This window comes from Prionailurus viverrinus, chromosome X (assembly GCF_022837055.1).
Source record: "Prionailurus viverrinus isolate Anna chromosome X, UM_Priviv_1.0, whole genome shotgun sequence".
NCBI classification, from domain to species: domain Eukaryota; kingdom Metazoa; phylum Chordata; class Mammalia; order Carnivora; family Felidae; genus Prionailurus; species Prionailurus viverrinus.
In genome coordinates, this window is record NC_062579.1 from 40,436,051 (window position 1) to 40,460,987 (window position 24,937).

General features: G+C 41.0%; 1 protein-coding gene across 1 annotated transcript in view; it reads right to left on the minus strand.

Moving 5' to 3' along the window:
* Positions 1–5,140: 5,140 nt before the first annotated feature.
* Positions 5,141–24,937, minus strand: part of DGKK (diacylglycerol kinase kappa) — a 163,528-nt gene continuing 143,731 nt past the window's right edge. The window contains exons 16-28 of the mRNA XM_047843840.1: positions 24,404–24,508; positions 23,869–23,965; positions 21,978–22,085; positions 17,250–17,346; positions 16,866–16,973; positions 16,122–16,235; positions 15,645–15,779; positions 14,323–14,483; positions 13,637–13,778; positions 11,612–11,698; positions 7,930–8,040; positions 6,414–6,538; positions 5,141–5,318 (exon numbers count right to left, since the gene is read on the minus strand). Of these exons, the coding sequence (XP_047699796.1) occupies positions 5,246–5,318; positions 6,414–6,538; positions 7,930–8,040; positions 11,612–11,698; positions 13,637–13,778; positions 14,323–14,483; positions 15,645–15,779; positions 16,122–16,235; positions 16,866–16,973; positions 17,250–17,346; positions 21,978–22,085; positions 23,869–23,965; positions 24,404–24,508 (1,463 nt within the window). The 3' untranslated portion in view covers positions 5,141–5,245. The remainder of the gene's footprint in view (positions 5,319–6,413; positions 6,539–7,929; positions 8,041–11,611; positions 11,699–13,636; positions 13,779–14,322; positions 14,484–15,644; positions 15,780–16,121; positions 16,236–16,865; positions 16,974–17,249; positions 17,347–21,977; positions 22,086–23,868; positions 23,966–24,403; positions 24,509–24,937) is intronic.

Here is a 24,937-nt window from a genome sequence, read left to right on the forward strand (position 1 = left end):
GGAGTACTACAGGGCAATGAGAAAGAACGAAATATGGCCCTTTGTAGCAATGTGGATGGAAATGGAGAGTGTGATGCTAAGTGAAATAAGGCATACAGAGAAAGACAGATACCGTATGTTTTCACCTTTATGTGGATCCTGAGAAACTTAACAGAAACCCGTGGGGGAGGGGAAGGAAAAAAAAAGAGGTTAGCGTGGGAGAGATTCAAAGCATAAGAGACTCTTAAAATCTGAGAACAGACTGAGGGTTGATGAGGGGTGGGAGGGAGGGGAGGGTGAGTGATGGGTATTGAGGAGGACACCTTTTGGGATGAGCACTGGGTGTTGTATGGAAACCATTTTGACAATAAATTTCATATATTGAAAAAAAATAAATGTTTATTTTGAGAGATGAGCATGAGTGGGGGAGGGGCCGAGAGAGAAAGGGAGAGCATCCCATTCAGGCTCCATGCTCAGCAAAGAGCCCAACATGGGGCTTGATCCCACAAACTGTGAGATCATGACTGACCTGTGTCGAAGTCAAGAGTCGTGGCTTTAACCAAGTGAGTGACCCAGGCACCCCAGAAATAAGTCTTTAAATCAAGAATCATACAAGAGATTTATTGGGACAGTGGAAACTGTTCTGTATCCTGATAGTGGTAGTGGTTACACAAATGTCTACATGTGTCAAAATTCACTGAATTATACACCAAAAGAAAAACAATTTTATTGTATAATAATTTTTTAAAAACTGAGACAAATTGAATTCTGATGGTAATTCACCAGCCTACAGGATTAGTCTTAAACTTCTTAACATGAATTACAGGCCCCATTCTGGTGGTAGTTCTTCAGCAACAGGGCTTTTTCCCTCATAAAGCCCAAGAATGTAGTTTTTATGTGGGTAGACTGAAATATGGTCCTGAAAGTTACAACTTTTTTTGTCTTTGACTAAGAGACAGTTTTTAATATTGGAAAGTCAAAGATTTAGATCTGAGTTCTCACTCAGGTGTCGCATTTTGTGGAATCTTGTCTATTACATAAGCCTCAATGGCCTACCTATGAAATGTGACTAATAACTGCCCACCCCCGGTCATTGTTAGGACAGAAATTGAACCATTTTTGATCTTGGACTTAACGAATTGTGTCATCAGAACAAAACACACTCCTCCTCACTGAAAACCTTTGTGGAAGGGAGAGGAGTTACATGATGCATGTCTTAGGGGGGCAGATTATATTATCAAAAGTTTTCAAGGTGCTTTTTGCATTTATGCATCTATTTAACAGTCTGGGCTGTACTATTCTACCTCATTTTACCTCTCCGGTAACTAATTCATTTCATTGAAATCTGGATCCTGAGGAAAATTGGCCTCTAGAATAATTACAGTGGCAGGTATTTCCCCACAGGATTATCCTGAGTTGTAGCTAGGTTTTAGAACTTTTTGTGGCAGCCATTTTAGTGTTATGATCATCCTGATGGAGATTCTTGCCTTGTGCTGCTGCTGTCCTCCTCACCTGCCATCCCTATGTCCTCCTCACCTGCCATCCCCTCACAATGTGGCTTGTTTAGAATTTGGATGACTACCCAAGCTCACCCCCCATTTCCATTACTGTCCAATTCCCCCCATGCCAAGGTAAATGATGAGACACTGGTGTTGATTACATTTATCCATTTATTAAAATATTTTAAGAAGCAAAACTTTATTAACTTTGAGGACTGGTGTTCCATTTGGGGGGGGAGGAGGAATAGGCACACTTTTTGGACGTTTTCTTTCTGATATTTGCTACTATCCTTAATTACACTAGTTTCCTCCCCCAACCAGACCCTGGCCCTGCTACTTATTTGCAGGGACCTCTGAGGAAGCAAAAAACACAAAACAGGAAACAACGTGGTTTACAGATTAGCAGAAATATAGACAAATCCAATTCCATAAACCATATAGCCAGTCAAGGTTCTTTACAGGATGGAATGGTGCTCATGGGTTTGGTTGTTTTGGTATTAGTTTCTACCTCTTATGAAGCTACAGTTCTTCTACCTCTGTCCTGAGGGAAGATGATGTTGACCCAAACTGTTTCTTCTTATGAACCTGAAACCTAAGTTTTTAAGGTGAAAATGTCTTCCTTATTCTTTCCTTGCACATTTGGACACAGCATAGGCCCTTTTTGGAGTGGGGACTGAAAGCTGCTGACCTTCTGTAGTATTGACACCAGAGGCAGTTGATGGCAGTCCAAAGCTATTGATATTCTCTTTCCCCACTATTCTTCCGGCCAAGAATTGCCCACTGAATCAATCCCTCAGAAAGTACTACCAAAAATGCAACCAAACCCCAGAACGTTAGCTCTTAATGGCATCTCTGAACATAATTAAGATGGATATTTGGTGTCTGATTCCACCACCTGAGCGACTGTATTACTGCAAGTATTTAACAATGAAGTTCTGAAAGGATCTTATTCTTCTAGAGACTTAGCCAGCTCCCCTTGAGAAAGAGATCACCACTTCTTGCTTTGCTTCCAAGACAGGACATGCAAGAACAGGTGCTCAGCAAGCTGTCTTCCTTTATGGCAATCAGCTGGTAACTAGGCAATTTAGGAGGTAAGCAAATGATTTAGCAAGCCACACCTGCTCCTGGGTCTCATCAGCTATTGATTCTGCTCTATGAGTTGACTTCAACCTTAAATCCTAGTGGTTTCATTCAATATCATTTTGACTCTGTGGGAGGACAGGATGGGTGAAAGGGAACCCAGATGGTACCATAGAGCAACAGTAGCCTTACAATGTACAAAGACATATAGTAAGTCAGCAAAGTAGGCACAAGAGATGGAGCCCTATTACAGTTTACTATCATCGGTGATGAAAATAATTATAAGACACAGCCCTGCTTAGGCACTGCCAAGATAAGGCTAGCCTCTCCTAGGACTTCCTTCTGATTCCCAAAATTTGCTCATTTGGAAATTTTCCATTTTGAAAAAGGCTCTTCTGAGAAAAAAAATGTAACTTGGTACCCAACTCTGTGAGTGACTGTATGCAAGACTGTGTAAGCCACAGAGAAGCCAAGTCGGGCTGCAATGGTGACCTTGCTGATTTGATCTAATACCTCCTTCTGGGAAGAAAGAGTGATGCAGAGAAAGCCAAAGACACAGCAACAGCACAGTCCCCACTCAAATACATACAGTAAGTTAACCTATTCTGATGCTCAAATAAGTTGTAAATGTTTTCTCTCATCTTTTTCCATTAACTTTCTTCTCCAGTTGTAGAGCTAGGACTTTTTTTTGTTGTTTGGCACAGCAATCAGACGTCTGGGGACTATTCCCTTGTTAGTATTTTTCTCCTCACCCCTGTAGAGGTGGGACACAGGTGGCTGGTTTAAGTGGGCTAGGCTGGTGGAGTTCCAGAGTTGAGAACCAGTGCTTGGAGTCTGGATTGTGCACCTCGATGAACCAGCCAATGGACTGAGTCAGGTAATTGAGCACGCTGTTTGAGAAGTGAGGAAAGGCCAGTTTTCTGGCTTTCTCTTTATAAGTGGGAAGGGACACTTACCAAAAGTATGAGTTGAAGGGGATGGGGATGGGAATACAAGGGAGACCAGAGAGAACCTCTCTGGACAATGAGTTTGATTAGATTTGCCTGACCGGGTGCAGGCATTCAAAAAATGCTAATTGGGATTTGGAGCAACTTTTGCCTAGTTTGTTCCCATGAGAAATTTGGAGGAACCATGGGAGAAGCAGAGGCTTTTAGCCTCCATTTTCCCAGGCCCATGTTGTTTCTGATCACTCTGAATGTCCCTTTGTACTCAAGGGAAAGGAGCAAGATGGGAGATTTGAAGGTGATTTGGGGACTGACCCAACAGCCTGTCCAGAAGACTCAGGCCAAGATGGAGCTTGTGGGGAAGGCCTAGGCTGTGACTTGTCAGGCAGTCCCTAGCTTAGGCATCTAAGTCACAGAGCTCAAGGCCTGGTTGCTCCATATAGTCTTTACTGGGGAAGGGGACAGTACAGTTTGGGGCAGTTGCTGATGTAGAGTCCAGGACAAATAGAGCAAACAAGGCAGCATGCCAGCTTAGCCCCTTCTCTAGGGCATTGATGTTTTTGTTCCCCCTTCCGTGGCCTAGCTCAGAATTTTATGGAAGGGGGTCGTCAGAATCAGCTGGACTATAGATCCCAGCCACTTCTAAGACGCTGAAAATGCACCAAAATATTAGAAGCTCCACCAAGAGCTAGGGAAGTTGGTAGAGGCGTGTATATGGGTGTATGGTTATGGGAATTCGGGTGGGATCAAGGTGGGGAAGGATTCCTGGGTTAGCACAGTAAAGTATAGGGTCACTTAGAGGTCGAGTTGTACTTTCAGTTCTTTAAAATATATATATATATATATATATATATATATATATATATACTATGTATATATATATATATATATATACACATCTTTATGTCTCTGTACATAATCTATACTGCAGCACAGCGGCAAAACATTTAGTTAAAAAACCCAGCAAGAATGCAGGCAAACACTCCATGGAGGCATGCAGGCTAGGATCAAGGCAGTAGCAGGGGATCCTGTATGGTTGCCATTGAGGTGAGTTCCAACCAGTGGGCCCACCCAGCCACCAGAGCACCACCTGGACATGTGCAAAGACGTACATGCACACATGGAAAAACACAAAGAGTTTTCAGAGAATGCAGTCACCATGTCTATAAGAAAAGATTTCACATGGTAATTGTAACAGGCAAGTGGACAAGCCCCCAGGACCTAGTAGGCTCATCTTAATAAGCCAACTAGAAGATGCCTCCTAAAGTTACAAATTGCAACTGGCAGGAACTGGGGGAGAAACAACCAAGCCTGGCTGGCCTCACCCCTCTCCTTATCTCCCTGAGAGTATTTCTTTCTTTCACTCATTCCCTGGTATCAATAGTTTGCTCATCAGAGAAGACCATTCCCAAATTCCCTGAACAAGTGAACTTTCTTGAATCCTTTGTAGATCCCAGGCCATTCATAATGAGCTTATCCCAATTAAATACTGTAGTTGCTCAAGATGCACAGAGGAGAACTGAACAAGACAACTCGGAACAAGAATCTTTGGCCAATAAGAAAATGTAAACCTCTAAGGAGACCTGATTGAGTCCAGGAAAAGCATATTAGTGTAAAGAATTGGAGACTCTTTCTTGGTGGTGCTCATGTTTGTTCCGAAATAATTTAGTCTAGCCTGTATTGAGGTTTTGAGAGTTTTGTAGAATTCTAAACATTGTGAGTTCTCCTTCCAGATTTTAAGGACTACAGTTGAAATCTTGATGTTGGAGGATCATCATCTTTTGCTTCATCTTCATGATTTCTGCGATGCCACAAACTTCCTTTAGAGAAAAAACAAGTACACAAATAATGAGGTTAGCACATTGCCAGATACCCAAATGTGTGGACCCTAAAGAGGCCCAACAAGAGTCTGTTAGGAGACAGACTGGTTTGTTCCTATTGTACCAACTGGCTCTGAACCATCTAAAAATACTAGCTGAAACCATGTGTGGCAAACACAAATGGGATGCGTTCTCAGAACCTGATAATCCATGGAACTGCTATTGACCCCTTCAGAGTTTTCAGAAAGACTCTCAAACACCATGGTCTCCAACTGGCAGATTCTTAGGAAATCAACCCAGTTAGACCAAACCTGAGAAAACATAGCTTGATCCAAGAAATTCTCTCTTGGCATCTGTGCAGACTCTCATTTCCTCAAAAACAAACAGCCACCCTTTCATGTCCATTATTGGTATATCTTTCAAGCTTTCAGGTTGTCTAGGCTCCAAATTTAGGAAAGACCACTGACATCAGAATTGGCATAACTGACAACTCTAGAACCTTCTTTTGAGCCCCACTGACATATCAATAACACTTAAGTCCAACTCTGAAGAAGGGGTGAAACCAAAATTCAAATGATAAAATATAGTAAACTTGCATTTCCAGGGATTTACAGATGAATAGGTTTAGATTGGTCACAGAAACTACTCTTCACCTTGTAGGTGCCCAGCACTGACACCCCCCAAACCATATCAAACAATACTGCTTTCTGGAGCACAACCAAAAGCTTGTAGCTGTATTTGACTGTGAGAGCGATCTAAGTATGACTATTTTGCCATACTTTATTGACCAAGCACAGGAATGGGTCAAGGAGAAAAGTAACTGCCTGTTCCCATCTTTCTCTTCAGCTGTCTGTATCACAGAGACCACAGCATGGTTACTTCTCAGGTTGTCCCACTGCCAGTGTCAATATCACTTTTTAACTCACACTTTGTCTAAGAGGCTGCTTGGCATTGCCTAAGGTTGGCTCCCAGTCCATCTCCTCCTCCATTACCACCATACCCGTGAATATTTCTAATGGGAGATTTAGGTCCCTGGGAGGTTCCCAAGCTTCTGGGAAAGTCTTCATGACCCCTATGCCTGTGGGGGGCACTTACCAATAAAACCCTGGACTCCTTGGCCTGATTTAGGCTTGTCTCCCTCTTCTATCTTCTTCCCCAATGTGGGGAACTTAACTTTCAACTTGATGCTTCTGCTGTCAGTGTCTGAAGATTTTTCCTGGGAAACCACAGCAAGAGGAAGGTCAACATTAGTTGCCTAACATTCAGAAACAATTCCTAGAGACCTGGCAAGTTGCTGAACAAGGATGACTGCAGAAAGCAGACGGATTTGCTATCTATCCAGGCATTGGAAACTAGTCCCATCCCCTAAGAAGGCAAATGATCTTTACCAAGATCCTACTCTATGCCAGGTGCCTTGCTAAGTGCTTTAATAAATACTCTAAGTCCCCAAACAACCTTCAAGGTGGATATTTTCATCACTATTTTAGAAATGAGGAAGCAATGGCTCAGAGAGGTAAAATATTTTGCCTGAGGTCATTTGGATAGGGATTGGAAGGGTGAGCTTGCTAGGAGAACTGCTAGCTCATATGGCACCTCTGCATGAATTAGAAAAAGGCACCCCTTCTTCCATACATATGGTTTGGTGAGCTGCAACATACTTCTTGGCCAAATACCTTCATATATGGAAGAACCTGCCTCACAGGCCACCTGCTTCCTTATCTGGAATGCAAAGAGTGTTCTTCACACATAGCTCTTAATTATGAATGTGGATTCTCTGCTGTACAGATCATCTTTAATTCCAGCCTAGCCTCCTAGTCCTCTCACTCCTGCTAAAGTGTACTTATTTTACTACTAGTTGTAATAAAGCATAATTCCCAGGTTAACTTTGTTGCCAGAAAGTTCAGCCAAACACATTCCAAGAAACTTTGGGATTTTCTTCTCAAGATATTTATACCTCCAATCCTCTCCATTAGAAGAAGAGTATAAACCTGTCTTCCTCTTTTTCCTGATCTCTCTAAAAATGACAGCATCCTCACAGCTATATTGTAGCCACTGCTGCCATGCTTGATTTTCTTTCAAGCCATACACCTGCTAAGGGAAGGCACTGAGAGAGCCTGCTATGCTCCCTGAGTGGGAGGGACAGGAAGTAGCAGAGAGAGAGGTGTTTTAACCACCATATAGCCTGGGCACCAACCACTTAGAACAAATGTTGGATGCACACAACTGGTATTAGTCATAATTGTATGTGCCAGATGAAATCTAATTCCTAGTTGCAGGTATTGGGCAGGGAGGGGGAATTATGACCAGAGAACAGCATAGAAAAAAACAATCTTGCTTATTCTTTCCCAATAACCCCCTGCCACAGAATAGTTCTTCTTTTTGGTTATTTACACAAGGTCATCTAGTTTTCAGTGTGCTTTCCACTATGTCCTGTATGCTTATGATGAGGAGATGGGTGGAGGAGGCTCCTTTAAGCTCAAGCTGAAAGCCACTACTTGGACGCCTTTTGCTACATCAGTCACCGTGTCCTCCTGGTCCACACTGGAAAGGAGGGAACCAAGGAAGAATCCCTCTTCCTCATTATTTCCTAATCCCCAGTTAACACACCTCTGAAACAAGGATTGAATTCATCCAGTTGATCTCAGATAGCTTTTGAAACTCCTTATTCATGGTATCCAGGGTAGTTTGCAGTGTGGTTTCATCCTCAGCACTTCTCAGCTGGCAAAGACAGGAAAATGAGTGGGTGTCCAACTCCTAACACCCTGTATTCATAAACTCTGGCTGTCTCCCACACTCCCAGTCCCTGCTAGTGGCCATGAGACCACAGGGTATTTCTTTGGGTAGCACTTGTATATCCTTTGGTCATGGGGTCAATAGAAAGTGTAGCTAGCTCTTTACTTTCTCAATAGGGAGATCCAGGAAACAACCATATTGTGGTGATTTCCTTGGGTCTGGGCTTGCTCACAGTCTGGCAAGCAGAGAGGTCCTTTGATCAGTACCAATGAACATTTGAATTATACTCCTACAGCTTAGGATCCAGAACAAAGGTCTTATCCCTGACCCTCAAATCCCTGGAGACATCAAAGTGTCCCCCTAAATAACAGCTACCAATTTCTAACACATGCTGTATGTCAGGCATTATGCCTACATGATATTCTATCTTTCCAATAACTTTATAATACCTTACAAGGTACTATTCTTATTTTATAGGCAAGAAAGCAGACTCAAAGAAGTTTGGTGATCAAGATCACATAGCTAGACAGAAACTCAGATATGTTTAACTCTGTAGCCCACCCTATACACCACACTTCCCAGAAAGGATATGTGGGGTGGTCAGATGCTGAGGGGAATCTTTATTACACAGTCACCGCAATTTAAAGGCTACTTTGTGAAGCAAGGAGAAGGCTAGAGAGAGACTGGCTCAAATTTTCCCTTTCTGGTGGAGAAGGTCTGCCTCCCCAAGCTGTGCTTTAGCCCCCAGATAGTCACTGTTCGTAATTAAGAAATGAGATCCAGATGGCTTTTCCCATAGGTTCAGCAAACAAAGCTTAAGCATTCCCTAACAACCCACAGAACCCACTGGATGAACACTTTAGAGTCTATGGAGAGTTAAAACAAATTCTTCTGGGACCATATCCAATTTAGAAGAACCAAGTCATAGACTAGCAACATAGTTGAAATAATTTCCCTTAGTGAGCTCGGAGAATAGATGCATGTTACTATCATCAGCCCGGACATGCTTTCCAGCCCACCTAACTTGGCCTCACCTCTCCTCCCTGTCATATACTTTACTTTCAATCTGGCATTTATGTGGCTTCTAGCTGTGCATGGGCCACTTGATCCTCCAGCCACAAACGGAGCCTTGCCCACTGTCACAAATGAGGGGCAGGTGAATAGGTGGGGGATGGGGTTGGAGATTATGGTCCATCAGGATGGGATATGAGAGAGAAACAAGTCAGTGATGACAAATCTTTTGTGTTTGCTTTACAAGTAATGATTTAGGACAGTACAGAGTAGCCCAGATGCATGGGACATGTGTATGCAGATGGCAGTGGGATGGGGGATAGGAGGTGTCAGGTAGAAATGGCTATCACTTCAAGGTAAGGGAGAAGGGGCAAGGAGTCCATAGGGGCATACTTACCAGCAATGCTCAAAAGGGGTTTGGTGGTCAACCCAAAGCCACAGAGAAGAAATAGGGATTTGGGACCTTGGAAAATGATTTCTAATCTTAACAGGAGAATAATAAAATGGCTTCCTAATGACTTCCTATTTAGCATCCAGAGACTCAGGCTCAAAATATTGTAGGTTGGTGGGACTGAATCTCATGCTCTATTTTCCTATCCTTCTGGCTGTATTGAAGACATTGTCCAGGAATTTTCTCTGAGGTAAATGTGCAAAGTGACTCAGAGGACTTTGTTGCTTATTTCTTAGTTCCTATTCTAACACATCACTGGCCATACATAGCATAAGTAAGGTTGCCAAATAAAGAAAGTGGGAGTTACTGGGTGGGATTTACTTCATCATAAGTCTACATCACTCTGCCAACACTGAGCTCCTTACTGCCCTCTTTCTTCAAGGGGAAGAATAACAACACCAAAATGAAATAAGCTTTATTTCCATGCCACCTCTGACATAGTCTTTCTGGAGATATGTGGACATTCTTAGCTGCTGCCTGTCCCCTGGTCTCATTTAGATGTGTGTAATGTGTGTGTGGTCATTATCAGGCCTTTAACCTGTGTTAAGTGTGGTATATTCTCAATTTGGGTTATTGGCTGGCACAAACCAATTTTCATGCCATGAGCTTCAAGAAAGCCTGAGTGGCAATGAGAGGCCAAGCTCTCATATTTCCTGCTGCTCAGACTGGAAAGGCCATTGAGCTCTGCCTATGTATAGAATGCACTTCTGTTGCTGTTGCTTAAGGCTGAAAGATTCTAGCTTGGGCTCAGATGCTAGGACAGCCTGGCCTGATTGCCTTAGCCACACTGCCACCTGTGCAGTGTGCCAATTAGATGTGCAAATGGAAAAGGGGAAGTGGATGCACTTCTTTCAATATCAACTCAGAAGCCTCTCTTCAAATAAACCTTAATTAGATAAGAAGCAAGAACAGCACCTGCCTCAGGGCTTTAGCAGCCAACCCAAAAATGGGGTGGTCACGATCAGTTGACTCATCAGAGCACACTCGTGAAGTGTGCCTATGGGCTTTGCATTATAAGAAACATTCAACTATTCTTATAGCTCAAAAACTGAGTGTCAGTCCATTTTTCCTAACACTAATAAAAATGTACCATCTATCAGGCTGGTACTAGGTTCCAGGCTAGCTATGTACTTAATATACAACAGTTAATTTAATTTTCACAACCTGGAGAGGTAGAGATTACAATTACTATTTTATAGGTAGGGAAACTGAGACCCAGAGATGTGATGTTACTTCACACAGCTAGTGTTATGTATTCAACTGTGTCTCCCTCCCCGCAAGAAAAATGTGTTGAAATCCTAGCCCCCAGTACCTCAGAATATGACCTTATTTGGAAATAGGGTCATTGCAGTGAGGTCATACTGGAGTGGGGTAGGCCCTGATCCAGTGTGACTGGTGTCCTTATAAGAAGATGGTCATGTGAAGACAGAGACACAGGGAGAATACCATTTAAAGATGAAGGATTGTAATGCATCTACAAGCCGAGGAACATCAAAGATTGCCAGCCAGTCACCAGAAGGTAGGAAAGGGCAAGAAGGATTTGCCTACAGTTTTCAGAGGGAATATGGCCCTGCTGACACCTTGATTGTCTCCAAAACTATTAGACAATAAATTTCTGTTGTTCTAAGTTACCCAGGTTTCAGTACTTTGGTACATCAGCCTTAGGAAACTAATACAGTTAGTAAGTGGCAGATTTTGGATTTGAACCTTGAATTTCCCACATGGTGACAAATGTATTTGGAAACTTGGAAGATTTAAAGCAACTCAAAAGAGCTCACCCTTTTCTACTGAAGCTGTGTTATGTATGATGAGAACACCCTACTTTTGATTGGCTTGGTCTGGACCCAGGAGACGTGTCAGAGAAGGAGAGACTTTTTTTTTCAAGGATATGGTAGTCCCTATCGTTTAGCATAACCTGTGAACTGATACAATCAATGACAATCCTGGGTGAGGATGACACATCAGGGACTTCCAGGGTAAGCATCTGGCCAAAATGTTCCTACATTTCTTCCAATACTCTGGAACCAAGCATAGAACATGACCATCTTCAGATGGGATACTTTGCCCTCCCTTATTCCAACCCCCTCCACTCACCAAGTTTTCATCCAGGAAAGCTTTGGTGTCATCGTAGAGCCCTTTAAGACTAAATGTAACATCTACTGCATCGTTTCTGCTTAGAGTCTGAGAGGAAGAGAAAGGAAAAGAACGGAAGGGAAAGGACAAAGACAGGGGAGTTGGTTAGTAAGCATGCAGCTGGCTTCTCTGTAGGAAAGTAGGAGAAGGCTAGCTAGTAGGATGTGGCTGTAGGTGAAAAAGTAATTTTCAAAATATAGTACAACTAGTATAGCATGGGCATCAACCAATCAGAACTGACAGAACCAGAGGTGTCAACCACTGGTACAGCTTTATTGGTATGTCCTACGAAGTGGTGCAGCACACCTTGGCATTTGGCACCATTGATCAAGTGCTGTGGATATAGTGAAATAGGAAGTATGTAAACCAGAGAGTAAATCTGATGCTACTTGTTGCTGATATACTACAATCACCTTCCCCATGGTAGGTGCGGTTGTTTCCAACCATTCCTTTTTGAAACTCCAGGCTTATTCTCTTCACAGGATATGCAAAAGCTAGCTATTTATTACTTTATACACATAGTATAAAATGTGGTACTAAAACATTCTGCTGTCTGAAAAGTCCACTTTTGTGTTTCTACAAAAAAATACAGAAGCCTATCAAAAGGAGATTAACTTAGAATATTTCAAGTTCAGGTTTATTTTACTTTTGCAATTGAAAAATAAATGCATCACTTCCTGTAGATTATAAAAATGCAAAATAACATAATTATTTTAAAATTTTAAATTAAGCTGCCTGAATATAAATTTACTTCTGATATAAATATGTACTGAAATATTACATAATCTGTATTACTTTTGACAATTAAATTTTTGTTAATTAATGTTTTCCACCAATTGTTTTAATTTTTCAAATATATAGGCACCTGAAGATTCACTTGAAATTCTATCAACTAAAGATAATTTATAGCATTCTTTAAATCAGAAGAGAAGGGTGGTAGATTTTCCAATTCATTCATTATAGCTTCATGAGTGTGAAAAATATTCAGCTTAATAGTAGCATCACTTAAGGGCCCAAATTTATTGTATGCAAGTGATTCTTTGACTTCTTGAGTGTAAAGAAGTGGTGGTAAATTAAAATAAGCATAAGAAAAATCTCTACCAAGAATTTACATTATGTCTAAGAAAACAGATACACTCAAAAACAAATTATAAAACCTACTTTAAATTTTAATGTGGCCAAATTACTGAAATGTAAAACCAAAACAAAACAAAAAACCTAAATTTACTGATCATGTCTTTTTAAAATGAAAGATGTAGTATAAAGTAAAAATCAGAATAATTGGAGAATTCTCTAGTAGCTTAAATCAAATAAACTTTTCAAACAAATCACTTGCTCATTAGGAAAAAAATAAATAAAAGAAACTCCAGGCTTTGAGTTCCAGGCCTCCACCAACTAAGATATGGCCTAAAATAAATAGGTAATCCACATTTCAAGAGGCCCTGATCCTATATATGGCCCTTTTATATTATTTGTCTAGCATTAAAGTTACTTTTTAAAAGAATCACTTAAATCTCCCAGCAATGGGTAAAGTCGTGGGATGGTACATTTAACACCAAGTATCCTAATCTGGACCTTACCCTCAAGAGGGAAACCAAGGCAGCCTGGAGCTCAGGTTTCAACGACAGGCATTGCCTTAACAGGTTATACAGGGATCCACCAGAGATGAGGAAGTGCCAATGCCAAGTTTCTCTCTATCTATTGGCTATTTCTTCCCTGAGGCCAGTGTGGTTGATAGCTATCAGGAAGAGGGCTAGTTCTCAGGCTGATGAAATCTGCTATGGGATTCCTCTCCCTCCCCGCCCAGCCATTCTGGACCTGTAACAAGCCAAGGAATACCTGCCCTCCCTTCCACTCTATAGACCAGTTTCCTGCCATATCATTTGCCCAGTTTCTCCACCCAGCCTCTGGCTCACTTTCCTTCACTTTCACCTTCTTACCTATTTGGTTTGACTCCTTTTCTTCATCTGCCCCTTCCTTTCTTACCTCATTGGGAATGCAGGAAGCTGCACCTGCCTCATTGCCACTGTCTTGGCTGTAAAATATGTCATTCAGGATGTTAGTACTGGCATTCACAGAATCCATGAGGACAGACACATGCTGGTGGACCTTGCTCAGGTCAGTAAGTCTGTAATAAAGCAAGAACAGATAAATGGGTCTGGAAATTCTAAAAACAAACTTCTGACGTGGGGTGCTGGTGAGAGGTGAGCTGAGGATAGAAATGAGAGCCCTGGGTATTCGAGTTGGGTAGGCAACTATGCCAGAAAATGTTTCTGTTCTTCTCTAGGTATTTGTCTTTTTTGATCCTTGTCTCACCTGAATTAGGTGCTGGATGCTTTGGGCGAGTGGGAGACCAGGCTAGGGAAGGGTAGCTGACTCCAAGAACTCTGGGGCCCTCCTGATATTTAAGGGCAAGGATAAGTATTCTTAGTCTTATTGGGCCTGAGGTAGCAGGAGATCAAAGCTCATCTCTGGGGCTAAAGGGAGAGGTTCAAGCTGGCTTATTGCTAAGCCAAAGACTATTTTCTGCCTAGATTGTCAGGGTCCTTGTCAATCTTCAGGGCTCTGGAAAAGACTCCTTTCTTAGGCCAGGCTCTCTAGTAGCCAACACAGACAAGTGTCCCTATCTGTTCTTGGGATTCCCAGCCCTGTATTTGGGTCAGTCTACTTACTTGCTGATGAGGTTTTCTGCAAGCTGAACTAAGTGCTGCATCTGGGCATACTCTTCATCAGAGAGGCTATCCTGAGATTCCTGGGAGTCCAGTTGGGGTTGAGAGGCAGCTTGAATTTCACTATGTTTGTACTCCCACATTTTCATTGAGTTCTCAAAGTCCTGGAAATGAAGATGGTGGCATATCCTGGTGATTGCTATAGCTAAGAGGGTACATGGCAGATCTGTTTGTGAGTCTTATATTTGTGGGTATGGTGGGTAAAGGAGAAAGATGACCCCATCCATTCTGCTATACACTCATCTACACACATCCACATCTATCCTTCATTTTACTTCATTTTACTTACTCTTTCCTACTAGGCACTATTAAATTTTGTTGTTGTTGTTGTTACTGTGCTGCATCTTGAGACAACATGCTTCAGTCAGATAGATGTTAACCTTCCAGAAGCTCTTATATGAGGGCATCACAATCATAAGACAGTGGAACACCTTTCATGCTCCCTTCTTTGCCAAATCTAGGCCCCACATGTTGTGACGGATTTTAGAGCCAGACATATCTAGTTTAATTTTGAATTATGCTTCATCATTTACTGGTTGTGTGACCTTCAGCACATATTATTTAACATTTCTGGTTTTCATTTTCATCACCTGTAAAATGGAAATAAGAGTATCTACCTCATAGGATTGTTGGGAGTACCTGAGAGACTACATGTGACTAGCACAAAATAGGCAGTTTGTAAACTAGACATCCCCTCCCCTCTCTATTACTGTTTCTATGGGCTGTTCACAGGTTAGAGTGGAAGAAAGCCTCTAAGTACTGAATATCTGATCATTAATGTCTTCTTTCTAGCTTTAGATGCTTTGACTTAAATGGGTGACGTTTGTGAATGCAGCATTTTGAAACTTAGAGGAACCTAAAGACCATATTCAATGAAGAATCTCTTGTTGAAGATTTCTTTAGCACTTTAACTTTAGCACTCTGTGCAGTAGAGGGAGCAGAATAACTGTCCAAAACCAAAGGAGGGAGCTCCTTGTCTCACTCTCTTCTTTTGGATAGTGGTTTGCAAATGTCAGTATATAGCAGAATGTCTCAGAGAGCTTGTTTACAAATGCAATTCCCAGGAACTACCCACCCCCATTCTGATTCAGTGGGTTTGGTGTGGGACCCAGGAATGTGAATTTCTAATAAGCACCCAAGGTGACTCTGATATAATTGGCATGCAGACCTCCCTTTGAGGAATTCTGCTTGATGGAAGTATTCAATACTCAAGTGATAGCTGTAGATGAGACAATGTAGGAGAAAGATGAGACTTTCTTTCTTACCCGATCTCTTGTCAACATTTGGGCGGCATTCTTGTATCTGATCTTGATAAGTCCTGGCCTCTGAACCCAGGCCTCCCCATCCACCTGAACTGGGATACCTTCTTCACCATCAATAGTTATCATCACCTCACGGCACTGCCAGAGAAGATGAGGGAGAATGGGGGAGAAAAATGAGGTAACCGCTACAGACCAATCTGATAATCCCACAGTAATGGCCTTAATGTGTATCTGAAGCAGGACTGGCAAGGATGTGAATCAGATTATCTCAGGGAAAAACATCTGTTTCCTATGGGCTTTTTGCTCCTTTTGGTCCCCACAAACTCTGTTTCCAATCTTAGCCAGCACCTTCCCACCCACCAAATAATTTCCCTCTACCCTGGCACTCTTACACCTAGTTAATTCGTGGGAGTACTCCACATTCTAAGTTGTAGCCACAAAGCCCAGCCTTTTTCTGATGCCTACCCAGCCCCTGCCTACCTGGGCGATACGATGATGATGCAGGTTAATGATACGGGACATTGCCATTTGTACGGAGCCAAAGATAGCCACTACCTCCAGCTTCCCATCATCTATTGCAGGAGCCTCATATTCCTGAGGAGGAAAAACTGTGTCATTCCACCCTTGAGAGACCCCTTATCTATCACAAGCACATATGCTTTTAAGGATCCTGGTGAGAATTTTTCTAGCTCATGAAGAGTAGAAAAACTACATATTAAAAGGGGAGAGATGAGGTCAGGAAGCCAATCTGGGAAAAGGGCACTGAGATCATAATTTTTAGCTCCTTTTGAGATCACAACTCTTAGCTGGTTCCTCGATGTCCAATCTAGCATCATAAATCCCCAAGGCGAGTCCCACTGTCCTGATAACCTTGGGTGAGCTCAGAGAAAAGGGGCCATGGCAAATTTCCCAGGAGGTTTTATTGACAGAACTCCTTGGAAAAGAGAGAAATCTTTCAAAGATCTTTCAGGCAGGCCTAGGAGTAGAAAATTTGAAGTCTGGGCAAAATTAAGAATTGGTTTGATCCTGAGGTCTTTGGTTGATTCTGGAATGGTAATTGCCTTTTACAAAGGCCCTGATCATATATCTGGGCTAATAAATGTTCCCAGTCTACCTCCTATTTCCTCAGTATCTACTTCCTACACCAGTCAGTGCAGCTACCCTTTATGAGAGACCTTAGAGAGGTTAAGCCTTTTCCTTCCCTGATCCTTGTTCCATACTCACTGTGGTTGCTGTGCTGCTGCCCCAAAAGTTGACACCCCCAGCATAGCTGGTAATGTTGAGCACTACGATGCCTTGCAGGTTTGGCAAGGAGATGGCTTCTCCATCACACTGAAAGAAAAGAGTAGTTCTCATTGGTTGGCCCCTCAGATACCAGTATGAAGGGACATTTACAGATATGGGGGGAGGGCTCTGTTTTCTCTTCATGCTATCATTTTCTAATCCATAAAATGGAAATCTATCCTCATGCCTTCCTCCCTTGAGCTGCGAGGGAGGATCAGAGTTAAATCTTGGGAAGAACAAAAGATATAGTGGAAAGTTGGTTCCCAAAGTAATGAGATTTCCTTTCTCCATGTCCAGGAAGTATTGCCCTCTTTTTGCACTCACCTCCAGGTGTATTCGTTCTTCTAGTTTCCTATAAGAGTGCTGCAAAAGTTCCTTGCTTCCCAGAAGGCCATACCACATCTTGTTCTTTAGGCGGCTACTATGGAGAGATAAAGGTAGAGAAAGATAGTCAGAGGTTGAATAATATAAAGATAAATGAATGAACAAAAGCAAGAGGAGACACCATCTTATTCTTCAAGTGCCTTCCTTTTTAAAAAAGTTTTTAAAAATTGAAGTATAATTAACATACAGTGTTATATTAGTTTCAGGTGTACAATATAGTGATTCAACAATTCTATACATTACTCAGGTCTCATCTTCAATCCCCATCACCTATTACATCCATCCTGACCCCCCAACCTCCCCTTTGGTAGCCATCAGTATGTTCTCTATACCTAAGAATCTGTTTTTTGGTTTGTCTCTTTTTTCTTTGTTCATTTGTTTTCTTAAATTTCTTAAATTCCACGTATGAGTGAAATAATATGGTATTTGTCTTTCTCTGACTTATTTCACTTCGTATTATACTCTCTAGATCCATCCATGTTATTGCAAATGTCAAGATTTCATTGTTTTTTATAGCTAATATTCAATTACACACACATACACACACACACACACACACACACACACACACACACCCCACACATCTTCTCTATCCATTCGTCTATGGATGGACACTTGGGTTGCTTCCATATTTTGGCTGTTGTAAATAATGCTGTAATAAACATAGGGGTGCATATATCTTTTTGGATTGTGTTTTCATTTTCTTTGGGTAAATATACAATAGTGGACTTAATGGATCATATGGTAATTCTATTTAATTTTTTGAGGTACCTCCAAACTGTTTTTCAAGTGGTTGAACCAGTTTGCATTCCACCAAAAGTGAAAGAGCGTTCCTTTCTTTCCACTTCCTTGCCAACACCTGTTTCTTGTGTAGTTCATTTTAGCCATTCTGATAGGTATGAGGTGGTGATGATGTTTTGATTTGCATTTCCCTGATGATTAATAATATTGAACGTCTTTTCATGTGTCTGTTGGACATCTGGATGTGTTCTTTGCAGAAATGTCTATTCACATCTTCTGCCCATTTTAACTGGATTATTTGTTTTTCTTGTGTTGAGCTGCATAAATTATTTATATATTTTGGATACTGACCCCTTATTGGGTATATCATTGGCAAATATCTTCTCCCATTGAGTAGGTTGTCTTTTTTGTTTTGTTGATTTTTTCCCTTGCTGTGCAAAAGCTTTTATTTTGATGTAGTCCCAATAGTTTATTTTTCCTTTTGTTTCCCTTGCCAGAGGAGACATATCTATAAAGATGTTGCTATAGACTATGTCAGAGAAATTATTGGCCTGTGCTCTCTTTTAGGATTTTTATGGTTTCAAGTCTCACATTTAGGTCTTTAATCCATTTTTAGTTTATTGTTTTGTATGCTGTAAGAAAACGGTCCAGTTTCATTCATTTGCATGTAGTTGTACAGTTTTCCCAGAATAATTTGTTGAAGAGAATTTTTCCTATTGCATATTCACACCTCCTTGGTTGTAGATTAATTGACCATATAATTGTGGGTTTATTTCTGGGCTCTCTATTCTGTTCCATTGATCTATGTGTCTATATTTGTGCCAGAACCATCTTCAAGTGCCTTCTTATAGAGAGGAGTCATGTCAAATGGTAACTGAACACAAGAGGGGATGCTAGGATAATATAAAGGGTATCCCTATGCAAACACCTGCTGAAACGGGTTCTTGGGCACGCTGGAAGCCCCAGAATCCCCCCAATTTGCTGATTTTCCTTGATGTTGATATTAGCTCAGACTTGGAAGAGATAGGCTATATTCAGAAAGCAATACTCATAAAAAGCTATGAGCGTAACTGGTTTATACACACCAGCTAGCCTGGAAAGTGCCATTCCAGGAGCATAAAATTTCAGCTGCTTGGGATCAATTTCATTATAAACATGTGACTCTTATACTGCCATATATTTGAAGCGTAACCTTTCTGGGAAAATGGAGGGATTTCCAAGACCTGTATATCAAGCCCTTAATTCAGTGCTATAGAATAGGGCTAAGCTTACTAGGCAGATTATAAAGGAGGAGCCAGTGGAGAGAATGTGGGACAGCCAAAGGATATTGGGAGACTTGGGGAGGAGGTGGGAAAGACAGGGTTCTACTGACTATAGGATATCTGATAAAAACAGGCAGGGGACTTACAATCACTATAAATGTTGGGTAGAGTTTACTATAAACTTTTATTTTTATTTTTTTTAATTTTAGAGAGAGAAAGAGAGCATGAGTGAGGGAGAGGGGCAGAGGAGACACACACACACACACACACACACACAGAGAGAGAGAGAGAGAGAGAGAGAGAATCTTAAACAGGTTCCATGCTCAGTGCAGAGCCTGACATGGGGCTTGATCCCATGACCCTGGGATCATGACCTGAGCTGAAATCAAGAGTTGGACACTCAATTGACTGAGCCACTCAGGTGCCCTACTATGAGCTTTTAAAGTAGAGCCACGATGAGTCACTACAAAGCATGAGTCTTGAAATGCAAGAAAGCTAGCACAAAATTACTTGGGCTCTCTTTGAAACCATAAGTTCTCTGGGCAATCTAGTTTTCTCATTTATAAAAATAGGAGTTCAGTCATATGGAAATTCAAAATACCTAGAACAACCAAAACAATTCTGAAGAAGAACAAAGTTGGAGGACTTTCATCTCCCAATTCCAAAACTTATTATAAAGCTACAGTTATAAAGATCGTGTGAAGCTAGACATATAGAATACTGGAACAGAAGTGAGAGTTTAGGGGAAAAAAACCTTACATTTATGATCAATTTATTTTTGACAAATGTGCTAACGCAATTCCTTGGGGGAAAGGATAGCTTCAAAACTGGTGATATGGTAATTGGATATTCATGTGCAAAAAGATGAACCTAGACCCTTACCTCACACCATACACAAAAACTAACTGAAATAAGATCATAGACTTAAATGTAAGAGTAAAAAAAACACAAATTTTGGGAAAAACTTAGCAAATTTTTGATACTTTAGGTTAGGCAAAACTTTTTTAGAAGTGGCATCAAAAGTATGGTCCATAAAAGAAAAAACTTGATCAGTTGGAACTCATCAAATTTTAAACTTTTGTATTTCAAACGATACTACTGAGAAAATTAAAAGATAAACAACAAAAAAAGACAAGCAACAGAATTAAATCTTGCCATTTGCAACCACATGGATGGACTCAGAGGGTATTATGCTAAGTGAAATAAGTCAGACGGAGAAAGACAAATACTGTATAATTTCACTTGTATGTGGAATATAAAAACAAAATAGGGGTACTTGGGTGGCTCATTGGTTAAGTTTCTGACTTCAGCTTGGGTAATGATCTCATGGTTTGTAGGTTCAAGCCCCACATCAGGTTCTGCACTGACAGCTCAGAGCCTGGAGTCTGCTTCAGATTCTGTGTCTCCTTCTCTCTCTGCCTCTTCCTGGCTTTTGCTTTCTCTCTCTCTCTCTCTCTCTCTCTCTCTCAAAAATAAATAAATAAATAAATAAACATTTAAAAAATAAAAACAAAACAAAGCCAAAAAAGATCCACAAATACAGAACATAAACTGGTGGTTTACAGAGGCAGATGTGGGTGGGAAGATGAGCAAAACAGATAAAGGGGATTAAGAGGTACAAACTTCTAATTATAAAACAAATAAGTCACAGAGATGAAGTGTACAACATAGGCAATAGAGTCAGTAATATTTTAATAACATTGTGTAGTGACAAATGGTAACTACATTTATCCTGGTGAGCATTGAGCAAATGTATAGAATTGTTGAATCAATATGTTGTACACCTGAAACTAATATAACATTGCATGTCAATTATATTTCAATAATTAAAAAAGAAATATATAAAGTAGAAAGCAAAATTACCCTGCAACTGAATCTCTATGAAATAATCACTGGTAACATTGTCTTATAAATCTTTTCCTATATACATCTATGCATACCTATTTAAAAATGTTTACTATAAAATGAGTCATAAAAAAGACAAGCAACTGGAAAACACTATTTGCAAAGCACGTATCTGATAAAGTGCTTGTTCCTCAGCCCATGTCTGCTCTGGGAAAGAGGTTCTGGTGGCAGATGGCAGGGGTGGTGGGAGGAGGCATGCTTTTTTTTTACTTGAGGTTTCAATTTACAAAAACTCTGAAGCTGCATTTAGGTATGTCTGTAGTACAAAAGTACCAAAAGGTGACAAGTAAGCTAACACCAGATAAGGTAAAATCAGTGGGTCCAGGGGGACCAGATTAGGGACACCAAGAACTAGTAGGGAAATCTTTGATAATTTGCAGCCTTGCCAAGCAAAAACAGACTTAAGCCACTCCTAGGACCTGGTGAAGCTCTCACATACAGAACAAAGGTAGGAAATTTGCTGAATAGTCAATGTAATCTGTTTTCAATAATAGTAACACCATGAGCTGTGTTACACAGCAATCTATAGGTCTAAACTCTGTAGGCAGCTCCAAGTTCAGGATACCAGTGCAGAGTCATCACAAACCAGGTCAACATTTGGGGCAAGCCATCACACTAGGCCAACGTTGGGACCAATGTGTTTTACTTCCAAAGAACCTCTTTCTTTCTCTTTCTTGTCTGGAAGTTAGGGGATGTAGGAGGATATGTGTATATTATGATTGTGTGTTTGGATATAGGGAGGGGAGTTTCTTTTCCTTACTTGTATTGTCCTGGGTGTTCATCTCTTCTGGTGTTGAATTCCAGAGAAATTTTAGCATCCAGTCCAATTCCAAAATAGTTGTTCATGACACACCTTTCTTTGAAGCGTCTTAAATTCACCAAAGGGAAGAAGAGGACAGACATTGGTGCAGGAAAGAAGTGCCATTATCATTAGGCTGGAGGCTTCATCTATATAACTGAAAACCACTGAGGGAGGCCTCCCTTACATTGGGCACAAGACTTTATGCTCTTGACAGGCATATACAAATACCCTATTATGTTAACAATTAGCTTGTTAGCTTTAAGAGAGGGAACCCAGCAGTTGGGAGGATTCAGTGGGATTGAAACTCATAATAAAGAAATCATCCTTGGAGGCCCTTAGATATGAGTGGCCAATATTTTCTTCACATATAATAAAGGGAAATAGTCATTGACTTATTCCCATAAAGAATAAGTATCTCAGATAAAAATGTATGATGAAAGTAAAGTCTGTACTACCGTTTTCAGAGATGTCTGAACTCCTTTGTACCACTTTCACATCAAAGGTCAAAGTGACCACACATTTGAGGGAAAAGACTGATGAAAGAGGGTAGATATATATACAACCAAAGCCAACCAGTTTCTTGATTCTTCTGCAACCACCTTGGGTGTCAACATCAAAACCAGTAATGTGCTAAAGCCAGTTAGTACCAGCTCATATAAGCTGATTGTGCCTATTATGTCCCAACTCTGCATTCAATGGAATTATATCAGTAGCTTGAAATAGGCCATGGTGGGAGGGTTTGCACCAGGAATAAATCAGGATTTTCCCCCCAGAGAGCTAGTTGTTAAACATTTGGCAGCATACCACTGATCAAAGCTCATAAGGTAGGTCCACGAGACCTCAGACATGAGCATAAGCCAATAATGAAATAGAGGGGAGTGGGGGTTGGAGATAGGAACAAATGAGAAGCTGCAGTTAACTTAAATAACTGCCAACTGTGTCCTTCTTTTGAGCAACTGAAAATGAATACAGTTTAGTTACTCATAGATACATTTTTATTTGATACTAAACTGACCCCACATCTCTCACATGAGATTTGCCTCCCTCAGCTGCAGTCCAGAGATTGGAGTTTCTCCAAGTGATGTCCAAACTGTTCTTAGTGAAACTCAAAATGAGTAAATGTGAGGGGCGCCTGGGTGGCGCAGTCGGTTAAGCGTCCGACTTCAGCCAGGTCACGATCTCGCGGTCCGGGAGTTCGAGCCCCGCGTCAGGCTCTGGGCTGATGGCTCAGGGCCTGGAGCCTGTTTCCGATTCTGTGTCTCCCTCTCTCTCTGCCCCTCCCCCGTTCATGCTCTGTCTCTCTCTGTCCCAAAAATGAATAAACGTTGAAAAAAAAAATTTTAAATAAAAAAAAAAAATGAGTAAATGTGGTGGAACTAGGCTCCTGGGAATATTTTAAAGAGGTAGGGCTAGTAATACAGATGTTTTTAGATTTCCTATCTAGCCCCCTAAATGATCACTTATTTTTTAGTGTCTCCAATTATTTATTGTTAAAGGCAACAATGGAAAAACAGGTCCTTTGCAATAACAACAGCTAATATTTATCAAGTATTTACAATAAGAATAACAATAATTATGTTAACACATATAGTACTTAACTGTGGATGCTAAGCACTGTTCAATGCAAGTACTGTGTGTATATAAACTGAATAAACACAAGAAGCCTATGTGGCTAGTTCTACAATTATCTTCATCTTATACATGAGAAAATTTAGGTTCAGATTGGTTGAATTACTTGTGTAAGGTCACACAACTAGTAAGTAGAGTCAGGATTTGACTCAATATCCTTAGGCTACTCTTAACCAGAGAAAGGAAAAGTCATAAAATGGTGGTAGGGCTAAATACTTACATAGTTTCAGGTGTGAAATATAAGTGCTCCAAATTGAGGTTGTCTAGGTCTTCACTTTTGAGAGAAGATATAGAAGACAAAGTGCCATGATGGGAACCTAGACACAAAAGATGTCACCTTGGTGTCAGATACAAACAAGGAAGCCCTTCCCCCCACTTGCATTTCACCCTATTTTCTCTGTGGAACCATGGTCAAACTCAATGACTTTCTCTTAGATTATAATCAAGGTTCTCATTCCAAAGAGGGATCATCTTAGATGAACAGGGACTTCCTCTGAGAGAACAGTAAGGTTGGGTTGCTTGCTTCAAATCTTGGGTTTCATCAGGCCAGCCTTTTCAAAGTACTTAAAGAGGTCATTACTTCTGGACATTGGCATGGGATCTTATACTGTGAAGTTTCTAGGACATAGGGAGAGATATCTACCACAGAGTAGGATTATGGCTAAAGAAAGATGCATGAAAACACATCTTAATTCCATGGGAACTAGAAAACAGTGATAAAGGATAGAATAAGAGAAGGAGAGAAAGATCCTTACGGTGTCTTGGGCTCATCTGGCTAATGTCTTTTAAGTCATCTTCTAGGAAGAAAGTTGAAGTAAAGTTCTTAACCGATATTGTCTGACGGCTTTGCTCATCAAGAACTACAGAGAAAAAGTGGAAGGAAAAAAGGAAGGAAGGAGAGAGGGAGGAAGCAAGGTAGGAAGGAAAGATGAGAGGGAGGGAGGGAGAGAGCAAGGTAGGAAGGGAGGGAGAGAGCAAGGTAGGAAAGGAGGGAGAGAGAAAAGGAGAGAACGAGGGAGGGAGAGAAGGAGAGAAGGAGGGAAGGAAGGAGGAAGAAATAAAGGAAGGAGGATTGGTCACATTTGTTGAACTTTTCTTAAGCATTTCTTTCGTTTAGTTAATGCCAGTAGAGACCCCCATCTGACCATCTCCTCTCTTCCATAATGCTGTTTGTAGTCTTAGCTTCCTTACAGTGTTTCCCCCATGTCTCTTCATATCCATACTTGAGCTTTCTCTATTTTACTGGTTACTCTTTTTCTGCCACTCAGTAAATGTGGTGTGAGTAGAAG